Source organism: Pagrus major, chromosome 12, assembly GCF_040436345.1.
Source record: "Pagrus major chromosome 12, Pma_NU_1.0".
Lineage (NCBI taxonomy): Eukaryota > Metazoa > Chordata > Actinopteri > Spariformes > Sparidae > Pagrus > Pagrus major.
In genome coordinates this window covers 15,732,372-15,755,709 of record NC_133226.1, presented here as the reverse complement: position 1 = coordinate 15,755,709, position 23,338 = coordinate 15,732,372, and the positions used below count along the sequence as shown (strand labels likewise).

The following is a 23,338-nucleotide window of genomic DNA, read 5'->3' as shown; positions in this document are numbered from 1 at the left end:
AAACATTAAAACACTCTCAGGCTATACACAAGAATGACAGCAATGAAAATGAGAGGACACAGTTCTAAAATGCTCAAATACAGATATTTAATAGCCTGTACAAAATAAATTAGAAATGTAGAAAATGTTACATACATAAACACAAATGGTGCAAAACAGACACTGACATTGCACTGACATCTTTCACTGCAGATGTCAGTGCAACAAATATTCTATTACAAGTCATATATGAAAATGAAACTGATAACATCTTTTTTTTTTAGACTTCATCAGTATAAAAATCAATATCTCTGGACAAATTTTATATTACTGCTGATTATAAAACTATAATTTCTATTGACACACTTGAAAATGGCTCTAATTACAATGTATTCAACAGGCTTTCCAATAAAGTGTCAACATGATGCTCAAGCTCAAGCTTTTTCTCCAGCCACCATCCTCTCGATAGCAGCCCAGTCGATTCTGCTGAGGACGCTGCTGCCGGTCTCAGAAAGGTTGTCCAGCCAGTCCATGTCTGACACACCACCTCTGGCACCATCATCCTGCTCATCCAAGAGTCCGGCCAAATCCTGAGAAGTGTACAACAAATGTCATCTATAAACAAATAACATGCCCTCTAAAATTATTAAACAAAATTGACTAGACGTTGAACAGTAGTTACATTCCTCTCACACATAGGCAAATATGTGATGAAAGTGTGATTCTTACTATGTCAGACTCCTCTGGTTCCAGCAGCCGATTCAATTCTGAAGTGGGCTCCCAAAGGTTTGCCTCATCTCGCTCTTTCTTCCTTGTCTGCTCCCTCAGGACTTCTCTCCCTGCAGCAGGCCCTCCTGAGGTTTTTGTGCTCAGCCCCGTCTTTCTCTGGTATCCGACATGCTGTTCCTCACTCTGGCTGGCTGTGTGCGGTTTACTTTGGCTCTTTGTGTAAGTGAGCATGCCACGTCTGGTCACCTGAGACAGACGGTCCCTCGGCAGGGAGGTCACTAACACAAAGTTCACGTGACATAAACAAGTTTAGTGGATTCAATATTAATGTTTTGACAATAGAGTGAAAATACATCTGCAGGGCATCGATGTAAGTCACTGGTTCCCAACCTGGGGGTCATGAGCCCACTAGATGTTGCCAAAGCTAAGCAAGGGCTCACAATGCCCTCTTGACTTTAAGGGAAACTTAAAAAAAAAAAAAAAATACAGTACTGTAGGCCGATATCTCTGTAATTTTTACCCCTAGTTTCTGTGAAGAAAATTGAATGAAGTTGTAATTTTTAAAGTTTTTATTATTACAAGACATACATCCCACAGGATAAGGCACAGTGAAGACCTAAACACAAGCTAACCCTTTATTTTCAGAGCCCACACTCAACAATAGCCAAGTGTCAATAAGAGGAAAACACTGAATTTGTTGGAGAAGACTGTATGATTTTTAAAACTAAAAAATACATAATAAAGATAGAGTTTTATAAAATATCAGGAAAACTAATCTCTGATACAATACTCACAGAAAATAATCTGCCCAAAATTCATCCAATTTGCACTTCCTGCACTTATTGCGTTCGCTATTTGGGTTAATTGAAATACTTTATCACTTGTTCTGTACTGGTATTGTTATGCATTGAATATAATATGAAATATACAGAATATGTAACAGTTTAAAGGTTGGGAATCACTGACGCAACTGAATATCATTATGATACCTGGTCTATGCAGTCCCAGCCTCCTGCGGTGATCCTCTGAGGGTCTTTCCTGTATCTCAGCAGTCCACGGACGAAGGTGGGGTTGAGCTTGTCCTGACTTGAGACTTCTTTTATCTTTGGCAGATGCACTGTAAGTAAAAATATATTACCTCGATGACCAAATCCAGCCAATTCCAGATGTTTAGAATGAGCAGGTTTGAACTGTACAGAATCTGATTACTGTGGAATAATTCATGAATACTTAAAGATTTGTTCAAATGCTAGAATTATTCTTTAATGAATCAGGATGCTGGTCAGATTACTACTGCAGGAGATACCTGTGAGTGCCCACAGGGGGTGGAGCAGAGATGGATCGTGTGGTTGGGGGCATTGGTGAACCTTCAGCCCGTGAAGAAATGAGTAAAGTTGGAGGATTGGTGGGAAAGTCAGCGGCCAAAGAACAAGCTTCACGGGTCCTCTGGTTGTACTGCTCCAGAAGCATGAACCTATTAAATCAATGGGAATTAATATATATGATAAACATGCACATCTCTTGTGCACAGACAATGTAAACAGGTACATACTTTTCTTTTTCCTCTCTGGTTCTCCAAATGGTTCCTCCATTCTTGTTTGCTGGTTTCTGGGGGAGCACAGCAGGTGGATAAAATTGAATATTTCTTAAAAATAGAATACAATGGAAGGTCACTTCTAATAAAGAGGCAAACATATCTCACCACTGTTCCAGAGGTAGAAAAAGGTTTGTGCTCCCTCTCCCTCAGGCTCTGTCTTTGTTTCTGATAAACAGCCAGTCGTTCCCTCTGTTTCCTTCTCATCCAGATCCTCAGCTCTCTCCTCTCGTCCTCTGGACGGGCACGTTTCTGCGACATCCAGCTACTTTGCTGCTGGTCCGGCCTGCTGAGGGTCGAATTAGTTTTCAGCTCAGAGATAATCCTAGTTGTTTAGGTAGTCATTTGAATTTTAGTCGGTACCTTACCTGCTCTGATGTGCAGACTGTGAAGTGGACAAATCCAGGTCAGTCAGGGACAAATAGCCCTCCCTCACCAACTCGTCTAAGATTTCCGCTGTATCGGATAGCCCAGTGTGACCCAGATTCTCATCTTCCCATCTAGAAATAGACAGGTGGGGGGAAGAGTATTGTAAAACAAATAAATAAATAAATAATAATCATAATAATGTAATAATAAATAGTAATAAAAGACTTTAATTTAACGTACCCAGGTGATATTCCAGATGCTTCAGCCAGCTGATCTCTTGTTTCTGTGGGAGCAACACAAACATTAAAACAGAAGGAATAGTAACTTTTATGTCTAAAATAAAGGAAAAAGAATAAAGAATCCATCCATCTAAAATCATTCAAACAGTGCATCAGCTGATTTATGCTCACTTATATCTGTGCATCTGGATGAAACCTAAAAATGTATTTATGTATTAATGTAATTATGTCTTCACTCTGACATATCTAGAAAATGTGTAAAGCCTACATTGCTTTTCCCCCTAGCACACTATTTTCATATATCTATCCATCAACTATAAATGCAGGTTGTCGTTTTAAAGTCGTAACAATTTTTAGGGAATGTCTGATTAAATTGCATCTTTACTTGGAGGTGTGTGAAGGTAGGAAGGACCAGCATTGTGACTGTGAGGAGCTGAATAGCGAAACGATGGCTTCCTTCCGTCGTTATGAACCACAATTTCTTCTTCTGGGTTTTCTTCTTCCTCTTCAAGGACATTTAGTTCACTGTGTCCAGTGTCCAGTCGTGGTATCCAAGCTGTTAAAGACAAAGAATGTACATCAGTCTTAAAGAGGTTTTGAAAAAGTATTACAATGTTACATATAACTCGTTTCTGGCTTTCAATGACTTGCAATGTAATGAATAGTTTTAGTTCATACCTTCCTGTGGGACAGACAGTCTGACTGTTTTTCTTAATGCCTTTGTAGTCTTCACATCAGGAGCTGAGACTGGTGTGAGCTTTTCAATTGTGTTCAACAGCTACACGAGATAAAGCAGGACAAACAACAAATGATATACAATATGTATTTGTCTGACTTCGAGGCCAGTTTGTGAACTTGGGTGTCGTTAATATTATAAGCAGGAAAATATACAAAAACAAGGCTCATGTACCATCCTGGAGTTGGAAAAGTCCTTCTCCAGATAGTCTGCAATGTTCTGTAGAGCAGCCAGCTGAGCATCCAGCTCTGACAGGCGAGAGGAGAACGAGACTAAAGGAGGCGTGGATGAGGATGAAGCAATCTGAGGTCCAACACTCTGGTTTTTGATGGCTTGACAGATTTCAGAGTCAGATGGATACTCCATGTCTTGTGGGGTGCTTGTCTCTGCACCCTTATTGGGCTCCATGTGGCTGAGTGACGGCGACTCCTCAGGAATATCTAGAGTGTGCAGTACAACAGATATTTGGACCAAATGTTAACAATATAGTTGTGCTTTACCACAGATCTGAATATAGAGATATAACTGAATTAGACCTTCATTTTAAAGACATGTAAAGACCTGTGTGAGTGGTTGGTTGGACTGGAATTGTGACTAAGGGTTGTGGATCAGCAACAGCAGCAGCACTCCTAATAACGGATGTTGCGAGTGCATGAAGCTGAGCAGAAGTAGGTGAAGAAGGACGGATGGAAGGAACATCTGGAGCTCCTCTGCTGAGAGAGGGTGGCAGATCCTGATGCAGGGCTTTGTCTTCCAGATCCAAGATGCTTATGAACTGACGGCCACCCAGATCCTGACACATAGAAAAGTTGTTGTTGAGTTGAAATATCCATTAATTTAAGTATCAACTAGCCAAAATTTGACTTAAATATAATAAAAGCCCAAGCTGACTTCAGCTAGCTTGTCTGGCCTCTTACCAGATTCCTGTCTGGTCCCTGTGTGTCTTGAACACGGCTCTCATTGCACAACTGTAGATTCCCTGAACTTTGTACTGGATGGAGAAAACACACAGAAACACACAATGTTTAACTCTTTAGGTTTAAGTCTTCATTTGTCTTAACTCATCTTCAACAAATAAAAAGCAGTGCGTTATCCTTGTGCCTGCAGTTTCAAATCAACTTACTTTTAGGGCTACTAGCAGTCACAGAGGCAGACACAGCTTTATCCAAAAGTGTTGGAGGACAAGCTGGAAGAAAAAAAAATAACATTGACGTTTTCGAAAACATGTACATAAAACAACCACTGCATATTCACTAAATCCAAGCAGAACAGAGAAATCACTTAAAAATACAAGAAACAACTGTGTAACAAACCAATTACAATATTAACACTGTATAGATCCCAATGCAAACTCTAACCTACCTGGATCTGTGTTGGTGAAGGCATCATGGCACTCTGGAGGTCTTTTACGTGTGGAAGCAAATGCATGCAACTCTGCGGTGGACATAGCCTTGTCCAATAATCTCTGACCAGTCAGCAAAGACTCAAAGGACCCTGGGACTTAAATTTAACAAGAGAAAGAACAGATCAATACAACTGAAACACAAATTTACAATGTTCCAAAATGTCCAGTCAAGAGCTACATTATACAGCGAGTAACAAAAAGGGGTTTGGTGAACCAAATAAAGGCAGAAAGACACTCCATCAGAACCATTATTCAGATGGTCGAAAAGCCGATGAAACCTTCTTCCCAATGTCAGAACTAGAACAGCTTCACACTGTGATTGGCCAGCTGTGTGTTGGTATGAAAGGAGCCAGGTTTGAACTTGTTTCTTAAGCTCTCTTTTTATTCTTTACACAATTATTTCTGCAAAACCAAATGCAACACTATGAATGTCTGAAAATGTGCACCTTTATCCCCATATTCAAACAATATTGCAGCACTTTATTGATGAAACAGGCAGTTATAATTAGGTTTGTCTTTGACACTAACCACATGGAACAGCAGCATCGTGTCCAGGAGTGATCTCTTCTGCGGCTGCTGGCTCATCATTTGCAGGCTCATTTATTGGCTGTAAATTTATTGGAACAAACAAATTATAGTAGAATTACACTTAAACACTGGTAATGGCATAACAAAATACTTCTTATTAGAATGAAACGTACCTCTTGTGGAAGGATGATAGACTCATTCGGTCTGAATGTGACCTCTGTCTTTCTTGTCCTTGATGCCTTGTCCTCTCTCCTCTTCTGCCTATAAACAACACACAGTGACTAAAGTGAGTAAAATAATCAGCTTTATAGAAAATAAAATCAATAACATGAAAGGTAATATGTGATTGCCTCTTGCTGGAATCAGAGCTAGCAGCGCTTCTGCCGCTTTCATTCATTGGGTCAACTCTGAGCAACCGTGGTCGGGCCTCTTCAGCATCCTGCCTCCCGATCACTGAACTCGTCAACTCCTCCATGGACATGAGACGGGTCATTTGGGCTGAAGGAGCTGCCGGGGGCAACCTCTGTAACAGAGACAGATATCCATATATAACCACAATGCAAGACTTGATGTCAGCTAATTTAAAAAATCTTGAAGCAATGCGAGTACTGCTTGCCATTTTTGGTCCAGACTCTATATGTAGTAGCTTGATCATAGGCGCTTCTCCCATTGGAGCTGCAATGACCGTAGCAGGGATGGGTAGTTTGGGGAATGTGATGTTACTTTGTGGAACTTGGTGAAAGTGCAGCAGACGAAGGCCCTGCATCGGTGTGTGAGCTGGTAAAGCAGGAGGAAGTAGCGAGAACTCTTGCCCTCTGGATCTCTCTGATGTCTGAATCCTTGGTTGAGTTGGATCATGTGAAAAATTAAAACTGAGCTGTCTCTTTGAAATCGAACTCCCATTTCTTTTTTCCTCTTCCGTCTTCTTAGAGGCAGACTGGTTAACGTTTTTAAACTTGTGCTGATGGGATTCTATGGTTGGAGGATTTGTGGTTTGGGGATAATGTGGGGCACTCTGCTGAGGCAATGGAGGACGGTGCAGCTGAAGTAACTTCAATCCCAAAATCTGGGGAGCAGGATCACTTTGTATACAATCTTCTGAGGGTGCTAACACAGGGACACTATGACTGGTGTCAGCAGTGGCTAGAAGCCCTTGTGAAGGTGGGATGAACCTCCTGTTGACCCTAAACTGGATTTCCGGTGACACTGCCTGGACAGAAAGCGGCTGCATTTCCTAAAGAAAAAAGAAACTGTATTCAGTTTGGATTCAGTGTGATTTAAGTATTGTTTACAATGTGTCACACTTAATACAATACCTGATGATTTACACCATTAGCAGTACGGGGGAGATTCCTGGTGATGTCACGCTGGACGTGTGTTGGAGAGGATTTCCCTGAGTTCTGTCTGGCAGGCTGCTCTGCAAACATACATGCAGGAGCCTGGCTGAACTGAGGGTTGATGGATCCTGAACTTGACGCCCATGCTGGCATCTGAGGTGCCACAGAAATGGGAGTCTGAATGGGTAAGGCACTTGGTTGAGGGACAAAATTGTTAGCATTAGATGGTGGCACACGAGGGTGTGAGGAGTTCATGTTAGACTGGGCCAAATAAGAGCTCTGCTGGGCAAGTTGCAGGTTCGAAAACGAAGCTCCCAAAACCTCCATCAGGCTCATATAGTTGATATTCTATAATGAAGGAAAAAGGACTTCAAGTCAGGGTCAATTTAAAGAGTCAGTTGATTCCAAACCTTTCCTTTTGGTCAGTTTGTTCTTACCTGAACTAGTCTGAATAAGTCTTCGCCCAGACGCTGTCTCATTTCTGGAGTTTGATTGGTTAATGGCTGACTCGGAGCTGTAGAATCCGCAGCGGGTGCACCAGCCGTGGAGCTTTGCGGCTGAAGGCTTGGAGGATCAACAGGCGTGTTGGTGAAAGGCATTCCAGTTGGACCAGAAAGTTCTGCATGGACCTCAGGCTGGACAGCAGGAAGAGCATGGGGCTCTGAGGGTGGAGGGGCTTGCAGGCTTTTAGCATGACTGTGGCTTAAACGACAAAACAGGCAATTTCAACATCCAACATCAGCAACAATTTTGTATATTGAGGTTTCACCACCAAAATGTTTATGTAGTAACAACTCAGCAGTGATTAAGATTGATTTTATTTTATAATTATGTTGCGTGGTGTTGAAAAATCAAAGTTAACTACAACTTAACCATAGTTGTAGTTTACTTTAATTTTCCCATTACATAATATAATAAGACTACTTAAATTTTTTGCAAACGTTTTCATTAAAAACTCACAGAGAGGAGGAACTGGATACGTCGTCAGCGCTTTCTGAGAAGTCCAGTTCTGCAAGCTTTAAACTCTAAAAAGGACAGAACAACAGTTATTTGTGTGTTTTGACAACAATAGTATATATATGAAGAATGAGCATCCTGAATGTTAATACTTACAGTTTCAGGCGAGCTGATATTTTCAGAGATGTTCCCGTTGGAAGCAGAGGATGACTCTTCCAAACCTTCACTGGCGCTGCTTTTGCCTACAAATATCAAACCCATCAATTAATATTCTGTGTTATAAGGCTCTGTATTAAATCAACTTTGATGATCAAATGTATTGTAGTCTTACCTTCTTTTTCAGGTGTAACATCTAAGTCATCAAGAGATGGTGGTTGTGGACTGGATTGTCTCATCTGAGCATCAAAGGTCAGCTGATATTGGTCATTGGGGAGCGGTGTCCTGAGAAATGTCAGTTCCTCTGGTTCATCTGTACGAGAACCACTGCAGGGAAAGAAATAATAAATAAATACAGTAGACAAAAAGAAACTGTGCTGTTTTATATGAAACTGTGCATCAGAACAAACATCGTGAAATGCTAAATCAGTAAATACAACAAATATAACAAACGCATGAAACTGCGAATTATACATTATCACCAACGTACATGCATTGTTTTCATTTTTGCTGCTACATTTTTACATCACTGTCATGTGATCAATTACTGGACTGTCATTTACTGGCATACGTGTGTGCTTTCTTGCTAAAGCTTTAAATCTGTACGATGGCTGCAACTAACAATCAATTAATCTGTAGATTATGTTCAATTCATCGATTGGTTGATAGGTCTATAAAATGTCAGAAAATGGTGAAAATGTCGATCAATGTTTCCCAAAGCCCAATATGACGTCCACAAATGTCTTGTTTTGCCCACAAACCAAAGATATTCAGTTCACTGTCATAGAGGAGAAAAGAAACCAGAAAATATTCACATTTAAGAAGATGGAATCAGAGGATATTCCTAAAAAAAAAAACACTCATACTGATGTTCTAGTTAATCCAATAATAGTCCATTGTAAATAAAAACATTGGGCACTCACTTGGACAGCTCCACTTGCTGGAGGTTATGATCGAGACCAGTGATGGGCGTGTTTGCTGATCCAGGGTAGCCTGTATCAACACTGCTCTCTCTCTCCAGCTTTCTATCCATCTCGGGTTGCAGCACAGGGGCTACAGTCCATTGCGTTTCTGGAACTTCGATGTGAGCACTGTTGCGGCCCGTTCCGAGTAAAGCAGCGTACCTGCGCTGCAGCAAGCTGAAGGAGCTGAGGACGGCGGGCGCTGAGGCTTTCACACGAATCACTACTCCTTCATCAGCTGTTCCTCCAACACCTCCTCCCCTGTCTTTCTTCTTCTTGCCATGATGTCCGAGTAACGCCCTCCTGTCAGACCAGCGTACCATCCACTCCAGCAGCCTGCCCAGCTCTGGAAACTGAGCCTCTAATTTAGGATCCAGTCCCTGCTGTAATTCAATCGCGGCTCCCACAGAAGTTGAGGGGCTAAATATGAAGCTCTCTGATGGCTGCCCCATGGGAAAGGCACTTCGAATCGGGCTTCCTTCAGAACCAAATAGGCCTGCCTTCGTTCTTTGGCCTACAGGCACACTGCTCTGCTGCCGGAGGCCAAACAAACCTTTTTGCCTGCCAGTTCTCGGCCCAGGTAGAGAGGTGACAGAAAGGCTAGTTCTGGATGCGGGGGCTTCACTCCAGACAGAGGAAGTTTGCAGCTCAGGTGTCGCACCTTGCTTCACAGGCTTGTAGCAGCAGCCAGCTCTGAACACTGGAGGATCATTTCCCAAGTGTTTTCTCGCTGGATGGTGCGCATCTCTTTGACGACGATGAATAGTTGTCAGCACGTCGAAAGTGAGAGAATGCAACTCTCTCTCCCTCAGCTGGGAGGAGAAGCCTTTCAACAAAGGGAGTTCACCACTTGAGTCCCCTCCATCGGCGCTATCTTTCTCTAAAACGTAGCTGAGGAAGAGCTCAAGGAAATTTAGATACTCTTCATCTTCAAGCTCAAACTCCCAGGTGCCGACTACAGGTAGAGAGGGCTGTTCATTCTCCTTGGCATCACCCGGGTGACTCTCCTCCTGAATGACGCTTTCAAGCCTAACAGCCTTCTTTGCATGTTCTTTTGCCTTTTTTTCTTTGTTGCCCCTGCAAAGAACAACACAGAGTGCAGAGTAAGCCACAAAAATGATACATGATACGTCAGTGTAATAGTAGTACTACTTTTCCACGATGAATACCTTGTCACAGTTCTGCTATGCCTTTCAGGAGAGATAGCCTCAGATGTGTTATCCGCTGTGTCTCCATCGCTACACACTGGGGGGAACCCACAATCAGTTAAAGTGCTGGTGCTCAGGCTTGTACCCAATGACAGTTGCCTTAACACAGCCATCCCGTGTCTGCTTCCCCTGTCCTCCTCTTCCTCCTCCTTCTCCCACAGATGGAGCTCCGGGGGGGCCAGGTGCCTCCGCAAACGCCCAAGATGTTTTCTCCTCTGCCTGCGTTTGTCCTGAATAACAATCATCATCGGCTCGTCCTCCTCCTCTTTATCCTCCTCTGGAGAACACACAGATTAACATGGAGTGACATTTATTAATACGTCACATTAGTTCACAAAGTCATGGATAATAAGTAGTAGGGCTGTACCAAATCCCATTTTGTTTACATTCAAAGCTTCTATTGGAAAAGTTTGGATTATATGAGTTGGAAACAATCCTATGCGGCCACCCCTGGAATGTTATTCTACAAATAGTATAATACTTATAGTATTAATGTAGCCTAATCTTTATCTGCAACTCTCCAGAAATGCAGAGTTTAAGCAGAATGACTAGACATGCAAAAAAAGAAGTTGTGTCTCATTCAAATGTTAAATTAGAATAGACTAAATTTAAGGATTTTAAACCAAAATTAGCATTTAGTGAGCATATGTAACCAGCTCTGATCAACGTACAAAGCCCCTAACCCTTTTTAGGGTCGTCATATTTGGCCTTTTATAAATAGGAAAATTCCTAAAGTTTTCATTACATTATCTATCAATTCTAACAGTTAAAAAATGAACTATCAAGAAAGAAAAATGTAGCCATCAGGAAAGCCAAACATAAGTCAAGTAAAAGAAATGGGACATGGTTTTTTTCAGGTGTTTGTACCAAGGACGTTGCATTGCCTCAGTCTCTCCAGCAGCGTGTTATACTTTTCTCTCAGTGGGACTCTGACCGACTCTTCCTCCTCTGGGAAGGCTCGTATGAGTGTGTCTGCCACCTAAGAAGAAGAATAACAGACAGCAATGAGAAATGCAGGATGAGCCACTCAAGGTCATTCTGTGTTACCTCAAAAAACAGTGTTTATGCAAGAAAAAGTCACATCACCAGAGAGAGAGGAGGAAGTTCAGACACAAGGCTGAGCAGTATGTCCTGGAGTATCTCCTCAGCGCTGAGGAAGCAGGAGAAAGGCAGAAAACGACGGGCCCAGTGGAGAGCATCGAGACAGGTAGATCTAATTTCTGAACCAGTGGGGATCTGAGGGACACAAATGCACACCGATATATTTATAGGGCATCAATGGCTGAGGATACTTAGACATAAACATGAAACACAATCAAACACTAATTAAATACCTGTTCATCTCTGCCATGCTGTCTGGCAGCCTGATACTTCCTGCAGGAAATGGAGAGCTGATCCCTGACATGAAGCATCCAGCATAAACCACACAGTTCCCTGAAACAGACTTGTAGGAAAGATACAGTTAATACAAGTAGATGATTGATTAGAATATCCGCAATTCACTTTGAATGGCGTCTTACTAATGGTTTGGATGGTGTCAGGGTCCAGGTGGCCGTCTTTATTAGGCCCCTGTCTGAAGAATCCACCACGGGTGACGAATTTCATGAGACTCTCTGGGAAAACCTTTTCTTCTTCAGCAGCTGATGGATAGGAGTACTTCTTCTTGATCTGAAAACAACACCAGATATTTACAGTATTTAGGCTGGCATGGCACTTCATACCAAAGTGTAATCACAGACTTTTGTCATCATGTGTCTCTTAGAACACACATTTATATTTGCATCGCCTCTAAATGTAAAAACAAAATTAAAAAAAAGGGATCTGATCCTCCTCAAATGTCAATCACCTGGCGACCTTTAATCCTCTTGTAAAACCAGATTAACACCCTTCAGTCCAAGAAAAAGTACCTTGTGTAGTAGGTGTCGTGCACGGCGCAGATGACTGATGTACCACTGGGCAGCAGGATGGCAACAGCGTGCAGATCTCAGAAGTAACAGCAATTTTTGAAGAACTCCAGACACTTTGTGACGTGATGCAACTTCTGCAAACTGCCCTACTGTCCCTACTGGGTCCTTAACATGAGACAGACACAACATTTCATCATAGAACATACAGTGTATCTAAACATATTGTCTATAAAAGCTGATCTTCTAGGTTATGTACATACCTGTGTGTTGGGGGAAGGCTGAGGGCAATAAAGAGGTGGGGAAGGCAAATACAGTCCATTAGGCACCAAGGTAGGCAGGCAAGAACACAGGTCTTTGGCTGTGTCCAGCAAGGCGGACAATGGTGAGGAAATAACATTCACTCCGGCCATGACTGAAGCCTTCAGAATCTCCTGTATGGAAACCTGCAACACGTCCCAGTCTTCTCCTTCCAAAAGATCTGGTAATCGGAGAACAGATAAGATAATATAAGACAAGTCTGGTGTTGTCGGCAGGACAAAGTACAGATCAAAATCAAAAGTGCATTGTGGTCATCTTATAGTTACCAGGGCTCACTAACCTGTAAAGCTCTTGTCCCCATCTTCATCTCCACACTCTTGGGAGTCAGACTTGTTGCCTAGAAGACACTCCAACTCAACCTGAAAAATGCTCTCTGGTTTTAAAACTGTTGGGAGATGGAGCTCTCTCCTCCTGAGTTGAGTGAAGTCAAAGTGGTCAGTGCAGTAATTCACATAGGCCAGGCTGAGAGAGGCCGCTGTCTTCCAGTCCCCAAGATGGGACGCCAACCACACCGTCTCAGGAAGAAGACCCCCTAGCAGGAGCAGGTCTTGGGCATAGTCTACCGTCCATACTTCAGACAGTTGGTGTCGTCGCACTGCTGTAGAAACCTCCTCCTGGCACAGTGGCACCCAGCGGCCAACACTGGGGGCTGAGAAAGCACATGTTACCAAATAGAAATATAAATGATTTATCTTTTTTTAATTGTCAAATATTTACGGGAACACACCTTGAGGTAGATGGAGTGGAGGCAGGACAGCCACATGGTGAGGGGGCAGGATGTAGAGGGGTTGGTTGGTGAAATAAGAGGCCATGAATCTTCCCAGGGTCTGAACCACGGCATAAGCTGCTTCACTGTGAAGGTCCACCGGCAGCCACGGACAAGGAAGAGAGTCTGCTGCAGAGCATCAAGGAAGAGGCGATAAAAATCCTTTTACTTTCGGAAGGGCTACACTTGTCATTTTGTATAATTCCTGACTGAAGTGCCAGAAGGACTAGCATACCCCCACAGCCACATTGACAATTGAGAAAAATGTTGGAAACAAATACTACTACAAATATTACAGTTCCTATTTACAACTCGATTACATAAACAAACTCACATGTGAAATACCCTTTAAAAGATTGAAAAATTATTGTCCATCGCTCACCAGTTATGCAGCTCTGGTGTCCAGCCCTGTGCAGGATCAGGCGGGCCATGTGGTCCGCCAACTCCTGGGCTTCTCTCAGACTGTACTGGGATAACAGACTGTAGAGGAGCGCCAGACAAAGCTGAGTCTCCTTGAAGACGCTACGATCACATCCTAACAGGAAGACATATACCATTAAATGGTTACCCTTTAAGACTGAATGTGACCACATGTTGTACTAAAATGGGAAAAAATTAAGCAGTTCTTCTTACGTTTGTTACTCTCCTCACAAATTTGTGACCGCCATGTATCGGCACTTTTTGGGTACGAGCCACACAGGAAAAGATGTTCACCTGGGGGGCGAAAAAGAAACAACAACAATAATTGTTCAGACATATGTAGACATAACTCTTCAGCTTTTCTTTAATCTGAACCACAATTAAATTATTTTGTATTTGGTTTGCTTTGATTTAAACTATCACAATTGTCACTGTTTCAATAACCATAGTTAGCTAAGTCCTTTTACTACAGACCTGGATAACTCAGCAGTACAGGACCCTCCTCCAGCTTTTCTCCTGTAGCCTGCAGAGCTGTTTGGATCTGGGTCATGATGACAGACACCTGTTGCTGTTCCTCCTCCCAGCCATCACAGCCTTTAAAGCTTTTCAGTTCCTCCATATACTGCTGGGTGACCTCGTAGACCCATTTCCACACTCCAAACAATCTGGTAAAAAAGAAAATTATCCACATCAACAAATAATTGACTATTTGCTCATAAACTCTGACACATAAAAAGCCAGTGAGATGGTCTGTACCTGCTGGATGGTCGCTGGGGAACAGGTTGTGCCTGGTGTACAAAACTGGATTTCTCCTCCTTCTCATCCTGTAACAGAGGCACATGGTGTACATCTGAAGGCCAGAGTTGGAGTGGCTTCTTCTCTGCAGAGGACCAGACGGTTCTTTGCTTCAGGCTGTAGGCGTGGTCGAGAGAATCAGAGACCTGCTGTAAGATATGCAGGACTGTGGATAGACTTTGAGATGATATCTGACAGTGACCAGTCTGGTGGGTCTCGGGGTTAGGGGTCAGCAGGAGGCGTATCAGCCGTTTACTGAGCTCTACCACCAGCTGAAGGCAGTGCGGTCTATCTGAGTGAGCGCCATCCCAGGGAAGAAAAGAAAGAATGGCTTTGAGAAGATGCAGCAGGCGAGTAGAAACGAAGGTACTCTTTGTCCCTTTGTGGACCACAGAGCTGGGGATCAAGTGGAGTAAGGCAGCAAGTCGCACCACGCAGTAGAGGGTATGCTTCAGCAGGCGACGTCTGTTTTCCACAGTATTTCCAAGAGACATGCCAAAAGCCCAGGCTGTTAGCAGCTTACTCTGGATTTTCCCAAGTTCACGATGAACAAGAGGAGTCCTCCTCTCTGTTTCAACAAAGTCCGTTTCGTAATCTGTGCTGGTGACAAGTCCAGAGTCAGTCTGTGTATCCAGGGCGTGGAGTGTGTCAAACATTGAGGCAAACTCCAGACGTCCACCGTCCTCTAAATGAGAGCCAGCAGGAGCTCCGTCGAAATCAGAGTCATCCTCAAAGAAAGTCTAGGAAACCAGACAAACAAACAGCAGCTTAAAGTATCCGACCATAAGCTGATATAGCATTTGAGAGAGCAGTCGTGACACAATATTACAGGGTAATAATATGCACCAGACTAATTTGATTTTTTTAACTATTAGCAGCAATCTGATATTGAAAATGCCCTTGTAAGCAAAGAAGGTTGTGTTTTTCAAGTTTAAAGACAAAGGGATATACTGTAAACCTTAAGCTATACATTTCTAGCTTTTAGCTTTTGACCAACCTGCACTTTTTCCAGAAGCTCCTTGGTACCACCCAGTGTCCCCTGGTCCTGCAGGAAAAGTGGCACAGTGGATCCGTCTGTGGCTGCTGAAAAGACAGAGTCCGTGGTTTGGGGCCCACGTGTAACAATCGGGTCAAACACCTCATGGCTGCTGTCCAGGTTCAGGCAAGATACCGACTCCAGCCATGCCCTCACATGAATCTGAAAATAATGAATGTGAGAAATCCGTATTTATAAGAATAATCAAACAAAGAGTACAGACCAAATCTGAAGCTGAGTTAGATCCCAGGTTTACCACCTGTGATTTGTCCAGTGTTCGACTGGCCTTCTCAAGGTCTTTGGTTGTGTCCTTCAGAAGTGTTTTCAGCAGCAGGGCAGGAGAAGGCCTATCTAACACCCTCATAACTGTGGCCATGTAGCCATCAGACACAATGAGATACAACAACCGTGGATGCCAGGTCACAGAATACCGCTGTCTTAGGACATCCCGCACAGACAAGCTAGAGCTGGACAGAGAGGCCTCCGCTTTCCCTGCAGACATTGGCGGCCTGCAGAGGGAAAGAACAGTTTGAAGAACCTTTTATTTATATTACTATACTAGTGCTGAAACTATTAGTTGATAAGCCAGTCGATTGAAAGTGTTTCTCAGACTAATAACTATTTTGATACTCGTATAAGTGTGTAATTAATTTCCAGAGCCATAATACCAAACATTCCTTTGTTTCAGCTTCTCAGAGTGTGAGGATTTGCTGCTTGTCTCTCTTTCATATTATTACAAAATTAATATTGTTAGGTTTTGGACGGTCGGTCTGGAAAAAAAAGACATCTGAAAGCAACATCTTTGGCTTTAGGAGATAGTAAAATGGATTTATTAGCTTTTTTGACATTTTATAGGCCAAACAATTAATCAAGAAAGTAATTCATTGCAACCCTACATTATATATAACAAAGAAATTGCATGTTTCACATTGGATTTATACTTCAACACTTGAAACAATAGAAAGGAGAGAGGCAATGACTTAAAAGGGAAAGTGAAGCAATCAATAAAAAGGTGACCACAGACAAGAGACGAGAAATAAGAATTAAGCACTTCAGCCCAAACAAATCAATAACTTGCAACAAGATCTAGTACGTGATGAGAAAAATGTCTCAAATGTATACCGGTAAGTGACGAGAGGGTGCAGGGGTAGGAATTGTGCAGGCCCAAAGTCAACACTGCAGCCAGAGCTTGTTAGAGAGAGAAGCCCTCCGAGGCGAGAAACCATAAGAAGGGAGCCTCTCTTCAGAACACAGGCCAGGAAAAGACCACCCGGTGACCAGCTCACACTGCCCACCCAGTAGGACCTGGAAGAGAAGAAGTCCATTTTAAGTAGTTCTAATGACAGATGGGTGATGGGTATGCTCATGTATAACATAGTCTTAATACAATTGTGCAGACATTGTTCTCCGTGCTGGTGATGCTGGGAAGTGATCACTCCCCTCTGGTACATTTTATATTTAGACAGTCTGGAAATGACGTGCTGAACTCAGGCACGCTGTCACTACTATGTTTATATACTGTAGAGAAGGCTCAGTCATAGACTTTCACCAGCAATATTTAGACAGTCAGACTAAACAGATGTTGACCCTCAGGTTAGATCTGTTCACATTTTTATTTATGCATACTGTACCTGATGTATTTAGAGGGGATCTCCAGTTTCTTGCTTCCACATCCTCCGAGGCCACTTGATATTGAGACAAAGTTCTGCATGCTCACAAAGAGGATCTGTGTAGCCTGCGTTCAACAAGAAATACAAATCTTGATTCACATTTCTACAGATTGACTGACCTAAAAAGACAGATCAACATGTGAAAAAAAGAGACAGAGAAGCCAGATGTCACCTTAGGCTGTCTCTGGTTCAGGACGATGGCCAACAGTCGGCCATCTGGGGAGAAGGCTGGCACCAAGGCCCCTCTAGACTTCACTGGTTGGCAGGGTGGGGTGAGACGAGACATGGGGTATGTCTTGGTGGCCCACTGTATGCTGTATCCCACAGAACTACAAAGAGAAATGTGTACTTTTAACTACTGTAATACCCAACGAGAGTCCTATCTGTTACACAGACCTGCTCACTCACCCCACTCTCACACGGCACTCTTCCCATTGAATTTTCAGGCAGGTGATGATGAGCTTCTTCCCAGACGTGAAAACGAAGGCCGATAAGCAGGCGTCACCCATTACCTAAGGCAGTTAAGAGAAAGATAAAATAAGAAAGAAGCAATACAGGCTATAGAAATTGAGTGCAGGTCTGAATTTGATTGGAACATGACACAATATGCCAAATATGTCTTCAATTTAGTATACAGACCTCAGTCTTGATGAACATGGTGTGTTGGGATGCTTCTTTGTCTTGTGAAGAAGGCAGAATGGAGTCTTCAAGGGGGCATACATGCGCCCAGTGTCCCTTGACTGTGCCATCCCTTACCCCCGTCAAATCCCTGACATCCATACACTCCCAAAGGAACACTTGGCCTGTAATGGTTGCCAGGAGTGCACGCATCCCATCGCCTGAAACCTGGAGTGACAATCGTGTGGCATTACCTGTGAAAAGACACACACAGATTGAAGATTTGACAAATATTTTACATGTAGGAACTGGAATTGGGATGCGTAATGTGCAGCTGAGGTTAAAAACGAGTCAAAATCTCCAAACACCCACGCATGTATTCTCTCAGCTCGCAGAAGGAATACGTACCTTGAACAGCAGCAATCACATGAACAACTTCTGGGACTGTTGCAGCAGTCTTCAACAAGTCTTTATCCCTGTTCCACAGAAACAGCTCTCCTGAGACCAGAAGTCCACAAAGCCACATACCTGAAAAACAAGTAACAAGCAATGTATTCTCAGAATTGATGGGTGACAAAGTGTTTTGCTTTGAGTTTACTCGTCAAACTCACCATTGTGGGATGAAGCCATTGTCACCACATTATTGAGCAAAGGATGGAGTTTAGGAGTCCTCTTCTTGGTACGACCAGACACCATGTTGATCTCACTGATGCGTTTGTTATCTAACAGGAACACAGACTCCTTCTCCTGAAGTGTGACACGACACAGGTTCACAGTCATGCTCTTATGACAAGGATAGCAAAGCTTTCGTGTGACTCACTTTACTGTCCTCACCTTCCCAAGCCAACAGAACCGAGGCCATGGTTTCTTCCGTTTGATGCTGGATGACAAAACAACCTCCAATTTTAGCTCCATGTTTGATGGACAGCATCGGTTCTTCCTCTTGATTATACGCTCAGGAGGAGGTCATCGAGATCGCAGGATCCCACTAGACAAACAAGACGATGTAAATCTATAGGTCAGCTGATATACAACAAATATATTTGCTGCAATGTGACTAAACATTCTCATTAGCTACACAGCTACCAGTTCGAAATATCATTGAATAAGCGATTAAATCGTTATTATTATTATTCTTATTTACATAAATAAGTGTCATGTAAGTACAATGTTTAAATACCTTGTTATTAGCTATTTTTATCCATTGTTTGAACCATCGTAAACATCACCAAGGATAGCCATACAGTTAACTACAGTGTAAACATTCTGATTTGCTAACGTTACATAGCTAAGACTAATTAGAAAAATATCATTGAATATGGGATGAAATTGTTATACATTAACAGAAATAAGTGCCGTGTAAACACAATGTTAAGGTACCGTGTTTTATCTATTGTTTGAACCCACATAAACATCAACAAGGATAACCATACCGTTAACTAGCGTTAGCCACCTAGCTAATTGTGCTAACTGCGCAGAGCATTCGTCCCGAAAAAAGCCTTAACTGAGCTCTTCAGCCACATTGGTTATTGTCAAATGTTATACTCACATCATTTGGTTGCGAAAACGTTAATACAACTATGGTATTTACGTGTTAAACAGTAGCGAATCGTGAAATATTTCGAAACTCCCTCCGCTTCTGTAGCCAGAATTCTTTCCCATGATCCTCTGGGAGGAAGCTTCAAGGCGTTGCCGTAGGAACGCAGACGTTGTTAAACATGGCCGTTTTCATTTATTTATTTATTATTTCACCGTTTTACTTTATGTTTTGAGCACATTACTGCACATACTGATAATCTTTCATCCTGATGCTGTTGAAATCAAAACTAATTTCGGTAACACTTCGTAATAACCATCGTTAATAAATGGTAAATGTATAGGTAATTAAACTTTCGTTAATAGTTATTTCACTTTTCACTTTCAACAATTTTATGTATGTTTTATTCACCATTTATTACGCAATTATAAAGGTTTATAAATTGCAATGCCTAAAAGCCATCCCAATAATGTTTATAGATGACCTATAAGTATTTATTAACCATTTACAAAGTATTAAAAACAGCAGTTGCAGCTTTACAATAAACAATTGCTCACTATGTGGGTTATAAAACATTTCGTTGTTTGTTAACAGTGAAATAACTATTGACTAAAGTTTAATGAATCATACATTTACCATTTATTGATGTCTAGTATTAAACAGTGTTGCAACCTCACTCATGAATGCTAGTAGCCTGATGATTCAAAGGGCATTTTGTTGCCACTCCTTTATGAGGAAGCAATTGAAAGGGTTTTGTTAACTGGTCCTTTCCCAGCTTTTCCTTTTATTGCTCCTGAAATTTCTATCCAAGTTTGAAGGCTTTAGTGAGGCCCGACAGCATCCATTTTGAAGTGAAAGGTGATTCTTTGTTGTTTGTCTTCTCTGTCAGGGCCTGTCAACACAACACTAGGATGGGGTGCACAAACACAATAATTGAATGAGCCAGTAATAGGCATATACTGTGTAACAATGGCCAAAGTGTAGTGCACCGCACATTCATACGTATTCATACGTTCAGAATATTGCTGCACAGGCGTACATTTGCCAGCAGATGGCAATGCCACAAAAGCAAAGTATGTACAGCGTATAGCAAAGGGTTCTCATGGCAGCCAGTTGTGACTAGAGGAGAGATCACTGATGCAGATAAACGATGGCATAAGAGGCTTTCTGTCTTTTGTCTCTCAGCTTTTGAAGATATCTCTCCACAAGGTCAATTTTCTCTGAGGAATATGCACGGCTATTAACTATCTGAATGTTTGTGTGCAGTAAGTGGTTTCCTTCACTATTAACATGCTTTGGGCATGTGTGAACTCTTAAGCAATAAGGTCCCTTATTGGCTCGTTACAGAGAGTTATTAAGTTTGCCCCCCGGCCCCTGTTGGTATTTAATTACCCTCGCACTCTCTCCTTTTCATCATGATGGAGAGATGACGGCAGCATTTGCCAATAGGTGAAAGAGGAGACTTCACCAGACCTTAATTGGTTCATTTGCCTCTGCCTGCCAGGCGCAGATGGAGCTCTTTATTACTGTCACTGGCAGGTTCATTCTGGTCTGATGAGAACGGTCTTAAGAGGGAGAGCTTGACATCATATAAGGACATGATGACAAGGCTGAAACAGAACGATAACCAGGATGGGCGTAGCTCAAGAAACAAACAGTTACAGAGCTATACAGTCTAAGCTTACCCATTTATTTGTCAGCAATATGATAAATTGTTTCAATAAAGCAAGACAGATGAGCTTATTGTTAGGGATCATTCTTTAATAAGTCTTTTTATACACATAGTAGCTGTGTGTTTGTATTTTTGTGTGTGTCTGTGTTCGAGGAATATATATATATAAATCATGCAAAAGCTTTTGAATGAACATCCAGAATGGTTTTGTTTGTTTAAAAAGATTTAGAAACAAGTAAATGTTCAAGTCCTCTTGTCACGCTTTTATTTGATATGTGAATCTAAGGCCATTTTGGTCTGAATTAGCATCTTTCTCTGCTATAGAGTAAAAAACACAATTAAATTTGCATAAATCACCATTAGCTAATTGCATCACTGAATGGAAGTAAACAGTATTTTCATCCAAATCTTGTCTCAATGCATTAATCCCTGATCATAGCACACGAGCACGCACGGTGTCCGTAAAATCACCCAAAACCGTTTTAACATCAGAATTAAAAAGAAAGAGAAAGCAGTAATGTAGGTCTGCTCTGTAATTACTCTATCTATCTAATTACTATTTGTTTGAATGATGCTGCTCTCTCAACATGGCATGCCTGCACGAAAGAGGGTGGTTGGGTTTGGATTTCGGCATGATCCTCCGACAACAGTAACAACAATTACTACATGTGGATAGTCGAGATTTAATCATCATGTGTTTTACCGCTGAGGTTTGGTACGATGTTTGCATAATGATCCTCCAGCACACGCTAATAACGGACTCCTTTTTCTTTACTTTAAACTATACAGCCATTATAACAATGTGGAATAAACTCAAGGACTATAAGCCATCTACATCTTCACTGTTCAATATGGGGTCATTAGTTGGCATGGTAACCTCATTTGCCATTTGCAGGCCTCATTTATACTGAAAAATGACGCCCAGGAAGCTGTAAAGAAGCAATTCAATATTATTTCACACAGCAACAGTGGGTCAAAGTGTCTGCTGTTCTGCATCATCACTTGTTAGTTGGAGAAATGTATTAGTGTAACGAGTGTTTAGTGCAGCATCATGGTGTGTTAAATATTGGCAAATGGGTGAACAAAGTCTGATTTAGCATTTGAGGATCAAAAATGCTGAAAAAGATGAAACATGTCTGTTGGGTTATGTTTCCACGAGGATGTGAGTGGTTTCGATGTTATCATCTAACTTTCAACAAAGAGCAAACAAGATTATTTCCCAAAATGTATCCTGGCTTTGGTGCTCATCAGACATTTTCACAGCAGACATTTTGCAACGCTGTTACTAAAAACATTAACACTGCTGTGAAAATGGCATACAGACAAATCGTGACAAGCTCTTATCCTGATTCCTGACACATTTCTAACCTGAGAGTCAGGAGTGATAGTATAATTGTTCTCTGTTTGCTGTCAGGCCACATTAGTCATGAAACGATAATTTGCATTGGAAAAGTTTTCCTGTTCATTTTTAAATATGGGGTTTTATCTGTGAAGCTGTTGCCTGAAGGGTAAAACCTGTATTTCCCACAGGCTCAACAAGCTCCTGTAGAAAACACAGGGAGGTTACAGTGTATCATCCATGATCTTTGTTGACTCTGTCAGATACGGGCTGAGTCAATGTGTGTAGCTACGTTTTGGTAGTTCCTGGTTGTGTTGGATTGCATTATATTACAAGACAAGGCCATGGAGTCAACATTGGAGGAGACCAAATCTCACAGCCTGAGGAAAGAAGCTGCTCCTTAGTCTGGTGGCAGACGGATACTTCTGTATCTTTGGCCAGACAGCAGCAGGGTGAACAGACTGTGGCTGGGGTGAGTGTTGCCTTTTAGTATCCTTTGGGCTCTGTGCAGACATCTCACTTCACCGATGCCTCTGATGCTCTATAGATGGATACCACTGATGTTCTGGGAGGTTTTAATCACCTGCTGTAGAGCCGTCCTGTCCTGGGCCGTGCAACAACCATGTCAGTTTGTGATATTTCCAGTCAGGATGCTTTCTATTGCTCCTCTGTTAAAGTTTACCAGAATCTGGGTCTGGAATTTAGCTTTCCTGTGTTTCTGTAGGAAGTAGAGCCTTTTCTGTGCTTTTTTAACCAGGGTGGTGATGAATGATGACCAAGATAGGGTCTCAATGATCATAATTCCAAGGAACCTGCAACCGTTCACCTGCTCCACCTCATTTCCACTGATGTGTGGGGGTGTGTCTCCTTGTAAATGAGCATTTTTAAGAAAGTGGTTTTAATAAGTTGACTCCTTCTATCATTGCTCCAAATCCAGTTCACATCTTCTCCCCTCCAAACCCCAAGTAATGCAGTTTTTACCTCCACTTATGCTCCTGCACACCTGATCCTCATTCATTTACGCACTTCTGATTGGCTGATATCTAGAAACACATCTCCTG

The 23,338-nt window shown here is 42.1% G+C and overlaps 1 protein-coding gene across 1 annotated transcript; it reads right to left on the bottom strand.

The window, feature by feature from the left end:
* Positions 1-78: 78 nt before the first annotated feature.
* Positions 79-18,703, bottom strand: cplane1 (ciliogenesis and planar polarity effector 1). Its single transcript, XM_073478417.1, has 48 exons — positions 18,564-18,703; positions 18,341-18,476; positions 18,138-18,257; positions 17,751-17,983; positions 17,520-17,623; positions 17,284-17,440; positions 17,073-17,176; positions 16,564-16,746; positions 15,701-15,950; positions 15,403-15,603; positions 14,367-15,145; positions 14,085-14,275; positions 13,824-13,904; positions 13,573-13,725; positions 13,152-13,319; positions 12,705-13,073; positions 12,367-12,584; positions 12,107-12,271; positions 11,720-11,867; positions 11,534-11,643; positions 11,286-11,435; positions 11,067-11,178; positions 10,161-10,476; positions 8,953-10,068; positions 8,205-8,356; positions 8,030-8,115; positions 7,877-7,941; positions 7,354-7,618; positions 6,896-7,264; positions 6,196-6,813; positions 5,930-6,102; positions 5,753-5,840; positions 5,580-5,658; positions 5,009-5,146; positions 4,770-4,832; positions 4,564-4,637; positions 4,208-4,439; positions 3,821-4,086; positions 3,589-3,688; positions 3,296-3,466; positions 2,912-2,954; positions 2,671-2,802; positions 2,411-2,591; positions 2,261-2,316; positions 2,015-2,182; positions 1,698-1,825; positions 709-986; positions 79-569 (listed from the first exon to the last, which is right to left on the bottom strand). Exons 1-48 carry the CDS (start codon positions 18,642-18,644, stop codon positions 414-416), a joined length of 9,726 nt encoding a protein of 3,241 aa, XP_073334518.1. The 5' UTR covers positions 18,645-18,703; the 3' UTR covers positions 79-413.
* Positions 18,704-23,338: the final 4,635 nt, after the last annotated feature.

Bases quoted from the DNA above. Each gene is read 5' to 3' on its own strand.
- cplane1 (XM_073478417.1), bottom strand. From the start codon at position 18,644: ATGGAGCTAAAATTGGAGGTTGTTTTGTCATCCAGCATCAAACGGAAG. The intron at 13,726-13,823 runs GTAAGAAGAACT...TCTTCCTGTTAG, and splicing joins TTGTGAGGAGAGTAACAAAC to GATGTGATCGTAGCGTCTTC. The intron at 10,477-11,066 runs GTACAAACACCT...TGTGTTCTCCAG, and splicing joins GAGGCAATGCAACGTCCTTG to AGGAGGATAAAGAGGAGGAG.